General features: G+C 41.3%; 1 protein-coding gene across 1 annotated transcript; it reads left to right on the top strand.

The window, feature by feature from the left end:
* The first annotated feature begins 7,159 nt into the window (after positions 1-7,159).
* On the top strand, positions 7,160-8,616 carry LOC111248188 (alpha-1,3-mannosyl-glycoprotein 2-beta-N-acetylglucosaminyltransferase-like). Its single transcript, XM_022800075.2, has one exon. The coding sequence runs from the start codon at positions 7,352-7,354 to the stop codon at positions 8,564-8,566; it is 1,215 nt and encodes a 404-aa protein (XP_022655810.2). The 5' UTR covers positions 7,160-7,351; the 3' UTR covers positions 8,567-8,616.
* Positions 8,617-18,760: the final 10,144 nt, after the last annotated feature.

The raw sequence follows: 18,760 nt of genomic DNA, 5'->3' as shown, positions 1-18,760 counted from the left end.
TGGCCACAGCAGTGCTGGCACTGAGTCCTTCGTAAGGAGAAGGATAGCGTTGCTCTATACGCGCTACGGATCACTCTTCTGCCGTCAACGGAACCGTTGTCCAATGACTACGACGACTCCTCGAGGAGTGTAAGTTAGCCCAGGTACCGTCCGAAAGTGGCGAGCCAATAAGGCCCAGTCCGCTTCGCCGATGTGTGACATCGGACCAAATGTTATACATAAATATAGACCCATATGTGTAACCAGCTGGCAGATAGCTATGGACGGCTTTACCTGATTAGCTGCTGGTCCACCTATCTGAGCCCACCGATTCGCGTCCTTTACTACGGTCGCGCAGTTACAAGGCGTATTGCTTGTCGATCAATAGGCACAGCCTCCCAGTGAGGTGACTCCCGAGAGCCAGCCGCGACTAACCCTCTACCCTTGGACTCGTGTACCACTGCTTCCTGTTAACTCCTGCGTCCGATCTATCGTATGGCCACCCTGAAAAAAAGACCTAACCCGAAAGGAGAAAGAAGCCAAACCGCCGAGCAGAAACGAAGGTTAGGTTCAACTATCGAACAGTCTACACTGATCGACGTACCACTGTGGCCGTCTGTTCCTACATGTTAAAGCGTGTACAGGAAAATCGAGAAATAGGCAGGCCAACAGACACAACAGCGGCTGACTGAAGTAGGAAGCTTCTTCCTTTGCAAGTCTTAAATAAAACCTGCGCTGTATATTATAGGTACGTGGAAAAGCTCAATCAAAAGGATGTAGTAGATTGCTGTAACGAATATAACGGAAAAAGGTTACAAATTCGAACGTGGTCTAATTAGAGAACGCAGGACCGGTTTTTTTCAGCGTTACCAGATCGAGAATACGGGCTCAGAGTTTGCAAAACGGATTATGTGTCAATGATTCACCAGAATCGAGCAAACAAGCTCGATTTCATGTAACGGACTCTATATATATATATATATATATATAGAGTTCAATTATTCTGTCTTAACAAATGAATGGCTTGTGATTCCTGTCAATAAAAGCCGGTGATATTCGCCAGTTAGCCGCATTTGAAGAAAGCATAAACATGAAGACATTTTCGACGTTTTGTAAAGAAACACCACAAATTTGATTCGTTAACAACTACACATTTCCTGTTATTCCACTTCCGGTTATCTCTTTCAAAGTAATTGCCTCTGGATCCAATGTCTATAAGCCGCCAAGCTCAATTGTAAGGCTAAATCCTTCGCTATGCTCTCGTTTGTCTCGAGTTTTCTTGATCGTCGCAATTTTTTCTGGTGTCTCTTGAGCTTCGGGATGAGGAAAAATTATAGATCATGTGAATACGGGGCTTGAAGCTTTGGACACATAGGCTTTAAGTTTTACTACAAAGAATGCGATGCCATAATTTGTTCTCCGAATGTGCAGGCCTATTTTGAGTAAGAGCATTACAAAATTCTCTTCAAACTTTTAGGTAATGTTCCTTAATAATAGCGCAGCCACTTGGAATGAATTCATTGCCGCCAAGGTAGGTTGGTTTTTTATCTGAATCCTACAACTTTTGTTCAGTCTAGGCTGGCCTTCGAGACTACACACTGGCGAATGTGCTTTTGTTTCTACAATGTATCTGTACATACATATTCCGTAATATATAAGGATGCATTGAAAGGAAATCTGTTTTTTTCCGTCTGTTAAGGATCCTCGGCTCAGTTAATGAAGATCATGCATCTGATACATACCCAGGCCCTTTACCATAATTTCTGGTGTGAGCCTTCTTGCCTCGAAATGATTTTCCTAAGTGATCGAACCTCGCGCAAATTATGCCGGGTTACTTGGAAAAATCATCCTGTAGTCAATAGAGAAATCCCTGAAATATCCTACTCTTCCGCAAAATCCCTAGCGATGATTTTGAGATACATGTCATCTTGTTTTTTCCCTAATTTCGTCGGTATTAGTTGCAATAGGTCACCCATAAAAGGGTCATTTCCAAGCCTACTCATTCGTCGCGGAACCGATGGCACCGTCGTTACGCTCGATTTTAATTAATGGTCTAGTCTCCAAAAGCCTTTTGCAGTATTGCGGACACTTGCATCTGCTCCCCTTAATTTCTAAGACAGAACGTAATATCGGTTCTTCAGTATTGCGTCTTTGTTCTTGGCAAAAGTAGAACATGGCCAAAATAAGAGGCATATTCGAATGTTATGAGATTTAGTTCGTTCGCAGCAACGCTGTACACAACATATATCGACTTCAATTAAACAATAAAGGTCGGTTTTTTGTCTCTGCTTTTCAAATAGAGCGTTTGCGTGCGAGCAATCGTAAATAATACGAGACTTAAAAATTGAACTTTTTGTCCACAAAAAGAATGAAAATGTTAATAAGTTAATATATATAATAATGTATTAATAACGAGAGTATTTATTTTTAGGCCTGTTGGAAGAATTGTTATCATTTTAATCGTTATTGTATCGTACCTTTAAAGCGTTAGTCTCTATAACTTCCTGTTGTCCTTTACAAACAATTTGCGTTAAACTAAATACAATTTTTGCCTAAATGGAAAGTTACCAAGGCACGAACATTCGCTAATTGCTGATTTAATTTGTTGCCGTCGATGTAGCGTTAGGCTCAGTTTTCGCTTTAAAGTTTTCTGTTACCACTAGCTAAGTTGGAGACTGACGAATTGTAACTTGACAATTGTTTGGCCTTACTAGGAGTAGATAAACTGAAATACAGGATACTTTCCACAAACAGCTGCTTAGTTTCGATTTTATAACTTAGCTAGTATGGCGTATACGTTGCAGTACAGCTAAAGCAGAAAACAACTGATATGATACAATCTATTTTAGAAACATTAGATCTGGCTAAATTTTCTAGCAGTATTTTGATAATTTACAGGTCGTCTTCTAATTCTTCTCTCGTTATTGTCACCGATTTTGTTGATAAGCAACAACTACCGTATAAAGTCTATGTCCCGTACCCCAACTATACCGTATAAAGTTAATGTCTCATGTATATCGAGGACAGACTTCGAGAAATAAAAATATTCGTTTTCTCTAGTTCGGAGCATGTTCTAATGCTAATGTACTCACTATCATTGATAAAAAAAAAATGCACCAATTGGGATTACGCCGCGAGTATATAATTTTGTTGTTATGAGATCTTGATGCTAGACCCAAAAAGTAAAAGGGGCCGAAAGAAGAAACACTAACTAATTCCACGGTCCAATATTCTAAATGGATTTTTTTATAAATGCAGATCTTCACATGCGCGTACTACAAACTCTGTAACGTTTAGTTGTCAATATACTCAGTAACAATACTGTCATAATAAATTATTTTTACTGGTTAATATAGAGAGTGCAATAGATTTAGTTCTATGGGGTAACATAACGATAATGAATGAAAATCATGCAGTGCACGCAGATTACCCAGGTGTCTACGCCTTCCGATTGGTCCGACGGTGCCACGCTCTGCACCGGATCGCTAAAACCCACCCAAAAAACATTACTTCGTGTGAAACATCACACACTGATACGCCGTACATTTTAAACGAAGTATCGCGTTCTAACTTCGAAAAACCTGCACTCGTTTTCCTCGATGTTTTCATAGTAGTGAGAAAGACGACCATGAAATTAGCAGTAACAACCAGGATTGCGTGGTCGATCACAATTGTTTTCTTGAAATATTTTGAGCTCAAACAAGTCGACAGGTTGGTCTGAAGTGTTTTGACCTCCCACTACGCTATGCTAAATCATTTCAACTTTTATTGTTGTTAGCAGAGTGCCCAAAAGGGCTCCAGAATTTCGGAGCTCTTTGACTATGTTCATCTGCGGAGGAGAGCAATCTTTGAGATTTGTGACAACCAGCCGTGCTCGACTTCGGAACGTTTGCCATGTGAAATCCAGGTTCTTGCTTGATCTGAAACTGAAGCTTTTTTTTGTGAGCGCGAAGTTGGAAATCGTATAACTTGAAATCAATTTTCAACATGCATAAATTCCACCTATGCCACTCAAAAATCGAGACGAGCCGACCTGCAGCGAATCCAACGTTATATAGATTCCATATTTTGCACTGTTTTAGATAAGGTTGCGATAGCCGCACAATTGGTGGATCCTTTCGTATACGTTCAACCAAATTTAAGCTATTGATAGAGAGTACCTAGAGGTTTTCGCAATACGGCCGAAGTATTTTGTTGGCATCTACCGATACATTGAATCGGTACGTGGCTTGTTTTCAGAAACGATATTCGAAACGACCGCAAGCTACCGAATCATATTAACCGGGCCGGACGGAACGAAGAGCAATATGCAATTTGCAATCGTATACAATACGCTGACTATGTGAAAGACATCGTTAAAAACGAGGTGTGACTAGAAGATACACAAACGCGCGGTGTATACATAGGTCATTTGACTGTAGACGTAGAGAATGTCTTTTTAATGGCAACGCTGGAGGCAGTAGCCACAGTGGAGCAGCCACCCTAGACCAAGCGTCGACCAAAAGCAGAAAGCAAGGGAAGTAAATAGGACTGGATGGGGAATAGTCTGCCCTATCACAATATCGATAAGGTACGGCCCGCTTCAGTCTTTGGCTTAGCCCAGTTCGGTGAAGCTTGACCCGATGTAGTCCTATGTGGAATAGTCCAGGATGATGCCGTGGTCAAAACAAGCATCTTTGCCGCAGAACCAGTATCCTCAATAGCAGAAATAGAACGGTTTTCGATCAGCTGGATGCGCAGTAGAAGTAAATACATATACCAAAAGCAGACACAGTCAATATCAACGATCTCATTAACCGACAGCAACAGTAGCTGCTAGCCCCTAAGTAAAAGAACCACTGGCCACCGGGCATTTGCCACTGTCAAAGCTTTGCCCGACAATTGGGCTGTCTCGCTTGACTTAGCGAGTGACTGTCGGCAATAACGCTAACGGTCTCTGAAGGACTACGCATGGTGGGGAGCGTTTTCACGGGAGTCATGCAATTTTCATAGCTTTGCCGTTTGCTCCTGGTTTTGGCGTTTATTTTCTCCTCTGTCCGCCGGACAGCTTCTCAGACACCGAACGGTCCAGACTCACGTAGTGTGATCATCTATTTGACGTTCTTTAGCGAGTCGTCTTCCTGTATCTCTAAGGGATATGCGGCACTGCTATTGCTAGTCAAACGTCTAGTTTAACTTGTCTTTGGCTTTCTTTCAGGTTAGTGCTGTCTCTAAAATTCAACCAAATACAAAAACACGGAGACATGGAGGTAGAATAAGTTCACTACTGTCGCAGGGTCAAACGCCGACAACGCGAGAGAATTTCACTCGATATCAGCACACCGCAGCATATTCTTCATTCCTTCTATTCCTGTCAGACGTTGCTGGCCTGCAGCAGAAACAGTTGCAAGCTAGGGTCACCCGACAGGTCGGTTGGCAGGGCCTGGGCAGTGGCCGACAGCCGGCGATAGCGGAACTGTAGGACGGAGTCACTTACATGTATACGTTACATTATATCCTCCTTGTTTCACTTTCACTGAGAGAGTCTGTATTAATGTTAAGAGAAAACGTTTATCGTCAACTCCATTAATGGCATTGGATCTAAAAAATGCTTTTTGTATATTGCGTCAGACACCTACGCGGGTAGGTATTATTTCAACTAGTCGGCTGTTTCCTGTGTGAATGAAGCATGCCTACACCCGGATACGAACCTAGGCCAGCACGTGTCCTAACAGGCAAACACGCTATCCACTACGTTCCCCAGGGACAACGGCAGTAGATCTGGTTAGTCTCTTTGTCAATATACCACCACCGCCGCCGCCGCCACCCGATCCCAGCTTCTTTCTCTATAGCAGCAGGTGGACTGGCCTCAAATGTTAGTGGTCGATAAATACCCACTCAATAAATCGTTTGCCAGTTAGCTGTTGCGATCAAGGTGCTCATGTCAGCGATGGGAGTGACATTGTGCAACTAACCGCTGGCGCCATCTGGTTACAGCACCACACAACGTCGACTAGATTTGAATATGAAGAAAAAACCTGAGTGCGGCGTGCCTGCAATTGGCGACACTCTGGTGGCTTTTGCTTCCGAGCTTGATGCTATGTAATTTACACGCTACAAGATCCTCCCCGGTGTTCTGACATATGCGTCTCACTGTTACCATAGGCTGTTTCAAAATATAAGCGACTTTCATAAGGGTTCAAGGAAGGGTAGCTGATTTGTGGCGTCATATCTCATGTCTTATTTTGCCACCACGAGCGTTGTAGCAAACTCGCCTGCCCCCCGAAAATAACCAACGTTTGGCTTACAAGAAGTACCTTATGTAAAGAGTTAGAATTGTTTAGTGTAGTACGGCATCTTGGTTTGTTGAGGATGCACGCGACGACAACACAAGCTGACAGTTGCCTGGATATTATGAATTTGCGAGTATTTCTTCATCAGCCAAACTGGGCTTGGTGGCTTTTTTCAACGTTGACCTCACACGTCGTAAACGCCGTTTATGGGTCCTCGCGATCTACTCGGATAATTATGCATTAATCGATTCTAGAGGAACGTAGAACAGCAACATAACAAGAGGGGGAAAGGAAGCTTCGATCATTTTAAGACGAACGTTTAAGAGGAACCGAACGTCGTACGATTCCGAGGAAGACTATTCATGGTCGTTTCATGCATTCACGTCCAAACATCAACCTATCGAACTGTCTTATTGTGCGTGCCATGCGAATATATATGAAGTATATTCCTGCTTCGTTGTTGGTTAACACTGACAACAATGATGGTTAGAGTCGTTAGGAATCGCACAACATCGTAGCCAACTAGTCCGAACCCACAACATGTTGATTTATAAGTATAAGACGCAAAGTTCGTTTTATTTTTCGCTCGAGTTAACTAAAGCCAAGATGTCATGTATAAAAATGATTAAATTATAGCAGATTTTATTTAATAACATTTTAAAGAAAATTAAAAAAATAAAATGACCAAGCGACTACTCAGCTCTCCGGGGCACCGTGGATCGGTGCAACTTCAACCATCACTGCAGCCGGTCAAAGTAGATAGTGATGCCTGGCGGCTGGAAATTCTATGTCCTATATTGTCATATTATTCTGTATGTAATGAGTAGGTAAGAGAAGAACGCACGAGATGAGGGCTAACTAGTAAAACAACAAGCTTACAGTGACAATATATAATGCCGGTAGACACTGGTAGACACGCAAAGGCCCAAGTGCTGCGTAGAACAGTGATTTATTAGAACCACGATCTTCGTTGTATCTTTTACTCGTCATCTGTCTGCTTGGGTAAAGACCGCTAATTGTTATGTCGTGTGAAATATGTGCATTGATATTCCATAAAATCGTCTGTATATATTCATAGCAAGCGTACGTGTAAATTAATTATGATCTTAATACTACGTTACCTTTTTGGCGTGCCATTTATTGCCTTGTGTTGTTTCACAACATGGAGGGTCTTTCGGAGCAGACCATACGATAATTCTTACGACAATGTTACGGTAGCTCTCGCGAAAACCAGACCTCAACGAATAGGCAAGAATTACAATTTGTTTGCAGCGAGCGTTACCCCTGTCCTCGTGTTGGCCTGCAATCGTCCAAAGAATCTTAGGAGGGTGCTCAATCAGTTGTTCCGGCTGGTGAAGAGTGAGAAATACGATGTTGTCATTTCACATGGTTGCAATAATGATGCAACTGAGCAAGTTGCACGTAGCTTCAGTGCTACGTACATTAAACAGCCGGATCAAAGTCCGATCTTTTCAGACAAGCAGCTCTTCGGTAGTGAGGGCTATCAGCGTGTCTGTCGCCATTACCAATGGGCTCTAGATAAAACTATTAATATTCTCTACCCAGAAGCACAAACGATCGTGGTGTTAGAGGATGATCTCGACTTGTCCAACGACCTTTTTGACTACTTTGATTCTCTAAGAGACGCGCTGTTAAGTAATGAAAACCTTTTGTGCGTATCAGGATTCAATGACAATGGAAAGCCGGGAAATGTTGATATGAACAATCCGTGCCGCCTCTGGTGGACGGACTTTTTCCCTGGGCTCGGCTGGATGGCCACCACAAAACTAATCAGAGAGCTATTGCCGAAGTGGCCGAAAACCTACTGGGATGATTGGCTCAGAGAGCCAGAACAGCGGAAGGGGAGAGTGTGTATTCGGCCCGAGATAGCAAAAACAACGACGTTTGGTAAAGCTGGTGTTAGTGTTGGTCAATTTTTTGACAAGCATCTTGCCAAAATTTTACTCAATACCAAACAATGCAGGTACAATTCGACATCGATAAAACAGGAACGATATCAAGATAAAGCTATGGCCGAATTACACAGGTTGGAGGTTGTCAACATCCTCAATATTGACAAGTTCGTTGGATCGAACAAATCCGTCAAAATGCTTCCAAAAACGGTCCTTGAATGGGAAGAAGCTTGCAACTTTCTTAATATCATGGAGGATATTCGAGGTGGAGTAGCCCGAAATAGTTTTAAAGGAATTGTACCAACTATGTACAAAGGTATAAGGGTGTTTATCGTACAACCACGAACTCCGCGGGCAGGCCGTAATGAAATCGTTGACGCACACACGACCATGGGTAACTGAAATTGAAATGTATGGTAAATAATAAATTAGGCACAGTTTATTTAGTTTCATTCAGTTGCATCATTTAATTTTTTGTTTATGATTTTCAGGGACTTTTCCCACTGTTTTTTGTGTTTAGTGCTATTTATCATGCAAGTCTTGTTTATATCTTCGTTCTCTTAACAGCTTGTACCTAACAACAAAAGTGAAACGAGTATGGTCGTATGGTCGTTTTTAACTGGAATTGAATAAAAAATATATAAATTAGAATATTATATTTAAGAATAATTTTCCAAAGGTTCGTTTTGCTAACTTTCTAGTTTCCATGTACAGCAGAAAATATTTTATAAAATAGGGCGAAGTAGCTCTATTATTACATGGAATGTATACGACTTGCTCCATTTGAAACTTTAGTAACATAAACTATTTATTTATTAATCGATGGGTCGGTCGTTACTTCATCGTTGTCATTATAGAAACGATTATATATGATTATATTATATTAATATAATTGCCGTAACGGATTCAGGCCCTTCTTGTTCCCTCGATAACATGGGTCTCTTGCTAGGCGCGGGCTTTATAGGAAAGCAATGCCGAGGCAATACACTTCAGAAAGCTACTCATGAGCCAATGCAGCCACCTCTTCGGATAGCTGGAAGGACTCACTCATACTGGCTTTATTCAGCACACAATCCCGATCAGCGATCTACCTCTGATTCCTACGTCGGCGAGTTACGACCGCGGAAGGACAGGTCATCGAAAAGGAGGAAAAGTATGCAGCATTTTTGAGCCCTCATCCAGCTCGAATCTTTTCGAGTAGCTCTGGTGAAGGTAAAAGAGGGAAGATACGTTTGTGTTGACTATCGCAAACTAAACTGTATCGCCAAGCGAGACGTATACCCCTTACCCAGTATCAACTACCCTATCGACGGCCTCACAGGAGCTCGCTATCTTAGCACTTTCGATCAGATCGGATATTGGCGGATCAGCATGCAGCCGGACTACAAGTAGAAGACGGCATTGTGTACACCGGGGGGCTTTACCCATGCAAGTAGATGGCATTCAATCTCTTCAGTGCACCGACGACGTTCCAGAAGCTCATGGACAAAATCGATGGATATCTAAAGTACGAGATGGTTCTCGTTTACATCAACGACACCATTCATTTGACTTTGATACGCACACGTAAAAAGTTCTGGCGGCCATGGTTTTTGCCGGCCTGCGGCCGGAAGCAAAGAAAGCACTTCCGTGACAGAAGAGGCGATGTCTCTAGACTACTAGATCACAGCCATCTGAATTTCTTTGGATCCTGTGTAGGTTCGAGTAGTAACTCCGGCCTATTCCCGCGTTGGCTATAAAGGCAAAGAGCTTCGCGAACCTCCTATTACCAGCGGTCCATGTAAGATTTTACGAGGATCACACAAGTCCGCCGTACACTGTGGTCAACGCAAAGGATCTTACTTGAAACGCCGACCACGACGGGGCCTATCAGCTGTTACAATCCAAGGTCACACAGCGACCCGTTCTGCCAAACTTTCAGAATGATTTGGCAACGAGGTTACAGAATGAGACCAATAGTGCACTGGCAATGCTGGCCCACATAGAAGAGGAACGTGAGCAGGTCGCTGCCTACGCTAGTTGGCGTTTAACTGACGCCGATACTAGACTTCGCGTCTCCAAGAACAAACACGGTAGTATAGGCTGTTGAGAAATTCTGACCGTACTCGTATAGACGATACTTCAAAATTGTTACTAGTAGCATTGCACTAGAGTATTTGAAGGGGAAGGCAAACTTTTATCCAAAAAGTAAAAGCGCTGGGTTCTGATCTCACAGGAGTATGACTTCGATGTTGTCCAAAGGAAAACTTCCAGCAACGTCAATGCAGATGCACTATCGTGCTTGATTGAGCCGCTCGTAAAAAGCGGCGCCTTCGAATTGGACGAGGCCCAAAAGGCGCAGAGGAAGGATCTGCGCATGCGTAAAATTTTCGTCAAATTAGGATGTTCTCACGTTCCAGGATGACCTGATTTACCAGGTCAATTCCAGCTGGCCGCTCCATAGTTACAGATGGGAAGAAGCTATCACTCCATGTCACTCGGGAGCATGGCACGACATGCCAACAGGCGGAAGACGTTGCAACGTATTAAAAAGCGCTTTTTTATTAGTGCCAGGTTTACAGTGTGGGTCCGGGTAACATTGGCCCGAGGCAAAGTTTGCCAGCGGCATAATGAAGACCCGTTTATCCAGCCGCTCTATCCAGCTAATGCCGGTCCGATCGGGGACATCTGGTGCCATGATCCGGACACTGAAAGCTGCACTGTAATGCTCCTGCAAAAACTCCGACGTTGCCATAACGAACGACGCGACTTGCTTTACATTATAGCGAACTGGAGGCTACTTCTGGCGAAACCACGTCCGACACATAAAGACGTTTGTCGAACATTTACGGTGCAATGGGCTTGTGGACATGTAATTCGAAACGCTAGGGTCTATGGTAACAGAGGGGCACAGCCTACTTTTTAGTAAGGTCTTTACCTGAACTGCGTTTTTGCTCAACGCATCTATAAGCAGGAATTTATGGACGACCCAATTCCAATTATTTGTCGGACCTTATGCCCGGATAGCATTTTGGCTGTAGGAACGGCGGAAGTTGGAATACCACAGAACTTATCCCAAATGCTCACAAATTGCTTCACAACCGGTAACGCCATATAAAACCGTGGTCCAAGCGGGACAATTTCGTCCCGCCGAAGTTCAAAGTCGAATGGGCAACATCGGGGCTCTCCGATAAGTTGCGGCGTTTCCACGGGTGACCCTACAAGGTTATCGGGTTAGGTACATACTCTTAGCTACGGGAAACGTACTCTGCTAACGCTGCCGAGTATAAGGATGGACGCACGAAGATTATTGATATCGTAATTTCTAGGTGAATGTGGCACAAATCTATATAAGGGCCTGCCTAAGGTCGACCAAACCGTAGCTCACCAGTAACAGTTTTGTTATTTACATGAGTTTATATGTATATATATGAATGAATGAATTGAATTTCAATATCGTATCTATACGATCGAAAAAAACATGTTATTTCTAAGCAAGACGGGCTCACGTTTACATGTTGCGTTCCTACTTCGTTCTATGCCACGATAATACCTTTGAGGATAATTTACTGGATTACGGTGTCTCATTTTCGATAATTGTAGGACAGTTATCCCGAATTCTCAGAAGATATTTCTAAGCTCCGGCTAAAGTTCCTAAGATATTAGCGTGAATTGTGTATAATATAGCTTAATAGATATTAAGTTAAAATTCGAGTCGGTCTGAGAAACCATCAAACGCTGATATTTTCGTTACTGCAGGTCTCATGAAAAAAACAAGACGGTTATGGTGACCATGTAGAAATTAGCTAAAGCACGTTTAGGCTGTTTTAAGGCCTTCTCAAATTCACTGAATACACCGGATACGGTAAGTCGTTTGAACAGCAATTATTAAGCAAGAAACAAGACCAGCTGAGGCAAAAGTCTTGTGGATTTGAAAGATAATAGACAGCTAAGATTTCACCAATGAAGTCTGCCATACATCTATGATCAGGAATCTGAGTAATTCGGAGATCGTGTCATAGTAGCTTAATTTATCTAGAATAGCTACTCTACACTTTCACCGATGATGTGAGCTAATAATAGATATTTCAGTGACACAATCGTCAGTCAGTTTGCTAAAAGCCAAAAATTGTTCAGAACGATCTGGTAGTACAGGAACCAATTTTATACTTTTAATCAAAGACGTATGGGCTAGTCCTCATATTTAGGAATGAGTATACGAAGTTGATTAAAACTCTCGAACCATGTCGGTCAAATTTAAATGATCTGCTTTGGGTCAATTTCTCACATGAACCGATTACTCCAGGTGGTGCGCTACCCATTACCAAGCAGCTCTATCTAATATTTAATACTATTTAAAATAGAAAACCCGCGCCTAACAGTGACTACCAGCCAGGTAACATTAACTCCTGAATTGAACTCCTCTCCTCTCTCTCTCTCTCTCTCTCTCTCTCTCTCTCCATTCAGATCAGACTCTTGTCTTTTTGAGCACATCCCGATGTATTTCACCTTCGGTTCGTCTGGCCATTCATCCGTGTCAGTCATCATCAACTGCTGCTGCGTTTCATATTCGACTTCGGATTATCGAAAGAGGGCGATGGCAGTCCGAAAGTAGAACCGGAACCGTATTTACATGGCTTTATTCTTCGCAGTGCTCGTTTAACTTGCACCCCAGAAGAGCAGGCAATATGTCGTCTATCTGTTACTCCGCATTGTCGTTCTCACTAGAGCGTCCGTAGATTGCTTGATGATAGCTCGTGTACTCTCATGCTGCCATGCGTACCTTGGTGCAGGCATGGGCTGTGCTTTCTCCGTCACCTGTTTTATTGTTATCCGCTTCAATGTGCCGCGGCATATCTTTTTCATTTGCTCGTACAATCGGCACAAGTCCGCAAGGAAAGCGAAACCATTATGTTTGTTATGTGCAGACACATCCATTAGCACGTATGCATGTGTCACTTAGCGAAGGTGTACCTAGATAGCCTGATAGAGTAGTCATACATAGGGAAATATTAACTAGTGGGTTCTTCTGGCGTGTCCCTCGGTCGACTAACAAGAACTAGTGATTTGCCCTGAAACACCTCACTGAAGTATTCTATTGAGCGCAGGTTGAGGTCGAGTAACACAGTGACGGAGAGCAAACAGGGAGAAGAAATAGCGCGTTGAATGTTTCAACCACTAATAGCCCGATTAGATTGCGGTTATCGACAATTGGTCGAAGTGTTCCCTTAAGTGTCGAATTAGTTCCTCATCTATATATCACTAGCCTCACCTACCTAGTGCATATAGCGGGAAGGTCATTTTGATAACAACGTATTTCATGAGTAAATTGGCTTTGAGATTGTGATAGGGTTCACACCCATAAGCAGAGTAAAACAGGCAAAATCAATAGCCTGGTCCTATTTGTCTGCCTGATTTTTCTAGCTTTCTGAACACCCTTAGTTGAGAGGATATGGAAGGGGCTTCTGTTACTTCGTCGACTTTGTAAAATAACGGAAAATTAGTGTAAGTGTCTCATATGATTTTTCTTAATTTAGAAGACAAAGTAAAGTAGTTATATTATCTCATACTAATCTTCAAGCATTGATTTTGTAAATAACGGTGTACATTTCGAGGAAGCTCCCTAAGCGTCGTCGGTAACTTTGGCGAGTTTCATATAATCAATGTACGTTATTAGTGGATGAACCTTTGGCTACAACACTTCGTTATACAATATTTCGCAAAAAGTCCGTAATTAAACTAAGGGTTGCCCCACTAAGTTCAACTGAAACATTCGAAGCTTTAGCTATCGATGAAGATCTAATGTTACTATTCTAAATCGCCTGTATGTTGCACACAACGCCATTCCCGTTTTCTTAGACAAGCAAACGGTATAGTCGCGTGTCAGAAACCATCCCAGCTCCAGGGTGTCATACCTATTTACAACCATTCGAATGATAACGTTCGGTCTATATTGAAGACATCTATCCTTGTCATCAACTCTGTACCCGCAGTCATATAGTAGTATTCCTCATGAAAGGATACTTTAAGCAATGCCGACATACAATAATCAAAATATCTCATTTAAACGTTTCGACAAATTGCGGTTCTATCATCGGTAATTGGGTTATAAGTTATTTATTAGATCATTAAAAAGAATTGGTTTTTTAGCTAGATGACTTCCAAGTCATGTATCTCGCGTCGGGTTGGCGTTAGCGTCATTCGAAAGCTAAGATCAAAGACTGTTAGAATGTCCCAGACGTAAGAAAGAAGGTGTTGAAGTGCAGTGAAATTTTCGCAAAATTTCACTATATATTAGAACCTTGTCACCGTAAAGGCACAAATACTGCTCAGGTTCATGAAAATGCGTTTTTTGAACAAATGGTGCAAAAATTATTTTCAAGAAAAGCTTGATGCTCGTATGCCGTACGAGTTGACGTGAAGATATCTACCCGATCACATTTCTATCTGCTGAGCTCTCCCAATGCAATCGGGCGACTTCTGATATGGCCGATCACGGTTGACGAAAACTAGATCACATACGAAAATAAATTGTAAATGAAAATGTATGCCCTACGATACGTGGCAAAGGCCTACCAGACAGAGGTGCTTAATAAAATTCGAACAAAAGAACATACATTATGAGTCGTTGCCGCCTCGCAAGACGCCTCTAAAATAAACTATTGACAAAAACCGATCGAAATAATTGAACAGAAAAGACGCCATTTCCTACCATGACGCTTAACAAAAGAAACAATAGAAATTTATCAGTAATGGAATTATATGTTACTAGGAATATGGCAGAAGCTCGTCAGTGAAAATGGCGCAACTTTCATTAAGTAATATTATTCTAAAATGGGAAAAATCATCTGCTTTGATTTTAGCTTAATACGGGCAATACCTTTTGGACAACCTACTACTACATACATGCATATACGCATCCTGATATAGAAAGAAAAGGACATGCGAGTTTACGGTTGAAAAGAAGGTAGAGGTAGGTGTATTTAATATTTCGATGTGTGTAAGGTTTCCGAAGCAGCTAGCAGCCGTTAATGCGATAACCGTATTATGGAAGGACTCCTTTCGGTAACTGATGAGCAGTTGAATCCAGCCAGAGGAACAGTGTTTTGTAAGGGGAGAGGTTTGGGCTCACCCAGCTTTTTTTTCCAAATCTTTTCGAGAACTGTGTGCTTTTCATCCAATAGGACGAGGTATCAGCACGTTACGATGTGCTTACATATAGTATATCTTGATCAATGGTAAGTTACTTTGTGGATAAGCAGATCGAGAGCGTTCCGCAAAGTTTCCTACGCAACTATGAAACCTCACTCATACGGATTTCTTCTTATGGTGTAACAAAAGGCCAAAGTTTACGTTCGGAGGCCGAGATCCATCGACAGGACTAAAAAGTATATTGTACGCGTTTAGATGCATCTCAAAAGCTCAATAAGAAAGATTTGTACACCTGATTGTTGCGAGCGGATTATAATAATTCAATAATTAAAAACTGCTTGCTTTGTGCACGTTTGTAAAATAGGCATATTTAATAGTTATTATATAATGGCATGTAACTAGAGCTTGTTAGAACGGTTATTTCTACCCTAACTACAGGCCTAAATAATACGATAGGAAAATCCTACGAGTGTCATTTTCTCGAATTTTTTTTCGTTGCGTACTGAATGCACTGTAGAGGATTTTCCGTTTCTCTTCATGAAAAATGTTCTTCTTTCCGTCAATCTTCATGATGACTCCTGAACATTGTTTTACAAACTATTAGCAGTGCGCTTACACGAGGCATCCGTACCTGCATAGGACAGCAACCTGTTTCTCGCCCGTTATTCAAACTTCAATCTACTAAAGTATGTGCTGTGGCGATGATTCTCCAGGGCGTTTGTGCTAACGTGTGGCTCTAATCTGTTTACGTGATGAATTCTACAATAACGTTTTACATATTACAAGTTTAACGTAGACCGCAACTCATCGATTAAGCCCCTAAGCCATATGGCTAAGTTGAGGCTATCACAAGAGTATTTTGCGTACGTCTCTGTCAATTGTAAGGCCAACAAGATTTAATCGGTAAGGGCACATCTCTAATTAGAATAAAGGATCTTTGGTGTTCTCATTTCATCTAAGGCACAGCTTAAGTTTACCTTGCATGAATCGCTACGCTGCATACTTCGATACATGAAGGCGCTCTGCGCCAAGGTCCTATGTCGGATATCAGGTAATCTTTTATGAAATATATGTTTTGTGTATATTTGTAATGTATATTTTGTGCAGGCTTAATTGATTCTTAAAAAGTAAAAAACTGTTGTCTGGTTTTATTGAATTCAATCGAGTGAGTGTTTATTACTTTATCAGACATGTAACCCATATATATATATATATTGACAATGAAATAATGAACGTACGAGGAGACCATCCCACCAGACATTGTCTTGACAACGCACGGTATGCCACCTAATCGATCAGTTCGATAAAACGTCATTTTACAAGCGCATGAGGCCAAATATTGATTTCGATTCTCATATGAATTATCTCTTTTACATGAAAAATCATCCAAAAATTACCAGCGCTCGAAAATTTCACCTGTTACGTTATAATTTTCTACAAGCGGCTTTTGAGATCCATACGAAGGTCAACAAAGCGACCTTGAGCTTACTTACCAACTAACAATTTCAGAGCCTCGAAGGATACATAAAGTAATATTGCTCGCATATTTAAACGAATGATTCCTTTTATACTTCTTGAAGGAATCAATTGTAATTAGGTAACAAGCGGTCCTTCGAACGGAAGTTTATTTTTGACGTCGTTGAATATAACCGAAATGGGCGCGATGTACCCGATAGCTGCCGCAGACAAATATCATAAAGACTATTTAGTTTATTCAGATGACCCCAGCGGAGTAGGCGTATCTCATAGAGAACATGTTCCATACACATAATATAATGAAAGTCCAACTCACGAGCAGCAGGCGTTAGCGCCTGACATACTGCACCGATGTTAACTTGCGTTTATATTGCATCAAGTTTTTTTCTATTGCCGGAGGGCTTTTCACACGATCGGGTGGGGTGGGGTGGGTAATCAAAAATACAAAATAGATGCTCAAAGTTCTACAGAGCACCTTTTTTTGAACGAATGTCGATGGAAAGTAGAAAACCGGCTCGGACTACAGTGTTACTGGTACTTAAACATTTTTTTTAAAGTCTTTTAATTTTTTTAAAGATTTAGCTTACGTGCCGGGCATTCTTTTATCCTTTTCAAGCGGTGACTTATTATCTTGCCGTAACAGTACTATTAATAGGACCTATAAATAGTTCGTTGTTAGCAAGATATAGAATAAAAGTTCTCAACATACATGCTCAATTTACATCCAAATATTCATTTCAGGTATTCACGGTGGCTTGGCAAATGGAGGAAACTAATGTTAATTTCGGTGGGTTGAGGACCGTAACTTAACTCTTTACACATAATATTTACACTAAAACTGAAAGAACATCAGAGCTCTGTCGTACAACTTCTAGGTCTTGCACTATTAGAACGTATACATACATGTACTGGGCATGGCGCCTGTATCATGACTTTTATGCATTGTTTTTAGGACTGTGTCTAATAAAAGTAGAGATTTTAACGGAATTTTTTTACACGCACTAGAACTGTTATCTCTGTCGGCCATGTTTGTTCAATAGAAGCATCATTTATTCGCGACAATTTAGGATCTAAAACACGTACTAGTAACGTGTAAACTATTCTTTGTTTAATTCACAGATATATATATATTTTTTAGTATTAACCGTACCTCAAGCGATACTGATAAATTTGTCAGAGCATTGCTCAAATACGCTCCATACGAAGAATTTTAGTCTATTCACCTTTGGGTTGATGACAGGCCAAAACGTCTTAAAAAGAACCATTAGGGTCTACCTAGACGAGTCGATTGACAATAGATACTTTCCTCTCCAAAACTTCTGTAACGTTAACTTCTGTAAAAATGTAGATGTATTAGGCCCACTATATCCAAAAAGTTATTGAGATTTCAGTCGGCCTTGCAAAAATTTTCCTTACGTTTTTTCAGAAGCCGCATCAAAGCTAACTGTAGACCCACGATTTTAAGAAAAAATAAGTTTTTGGCTTTGATGGACTTCGCACAGCACGAAGAGAATATATCATTGAATTAGACTTCACTTTTGCTTAAATTCAAGTCAAGGAGAATAGTGCATTGTTCTCCGCCATCACGAGTTTTTTTTTGAGTTTTTTTTGACAAACAAAAAGCTCTCAGACATTTTACCAAGGCTAGAATCATGACAACCCGCTCGAAAAGCTGTGTTCCAATATAAGTCCCGTACCTTATATATACCTATTAAAAATGATGCGTCCAGTTTTATCTGCACTGTAATTGTCGTTCTTAATTATAGCTCCTAATCGAGAAGCTATTTTTGAGTTGACTGATAACTATGAATGAATGCAGGATAGATATGATTCACACCTACGTAACGCTTTGTAATAGCTTTGCTTCAGTGGCAGGATAAGGAACAATAGCTCAGAACTCGATGAAGTATATGGCCAACAAATAGACTGCGAATTTGCTGTTTGAAAATTCGTATTTTAGCAATCAACAGCTCATATAGTGAGTGACTT

This window comes from Varroa destructor, unplaced genomic scaffold, assembly GCF_002443255.2.
Source record: "Varroa destructor unplaced genomic scaffold, Vdes_3.0 BEIS01000003.1, whole genome shotgun sequence".
NCBI classification, from domain to species: Eukaryota; Metazoa; Arthropoda; class Arachnida; order Mesostigmata; family Varroidae; genus Varroa; species Varroa destructor.
The sequence above is the reverse complement of the archived record's forward strand: the minus strand, read 5'-3'. Positions and strand labels throughout refer to the sequence as shown.

What these genes read in the sequence shown, in the direction of transcription:
- LOC111248188 (XM_022800075.2), top strand. Translation starts at nt 7,352, where the DNA reads ATGATCTTAATACTACGTTACCTTTTTGGCGTGCCATTTATTGCCTTG.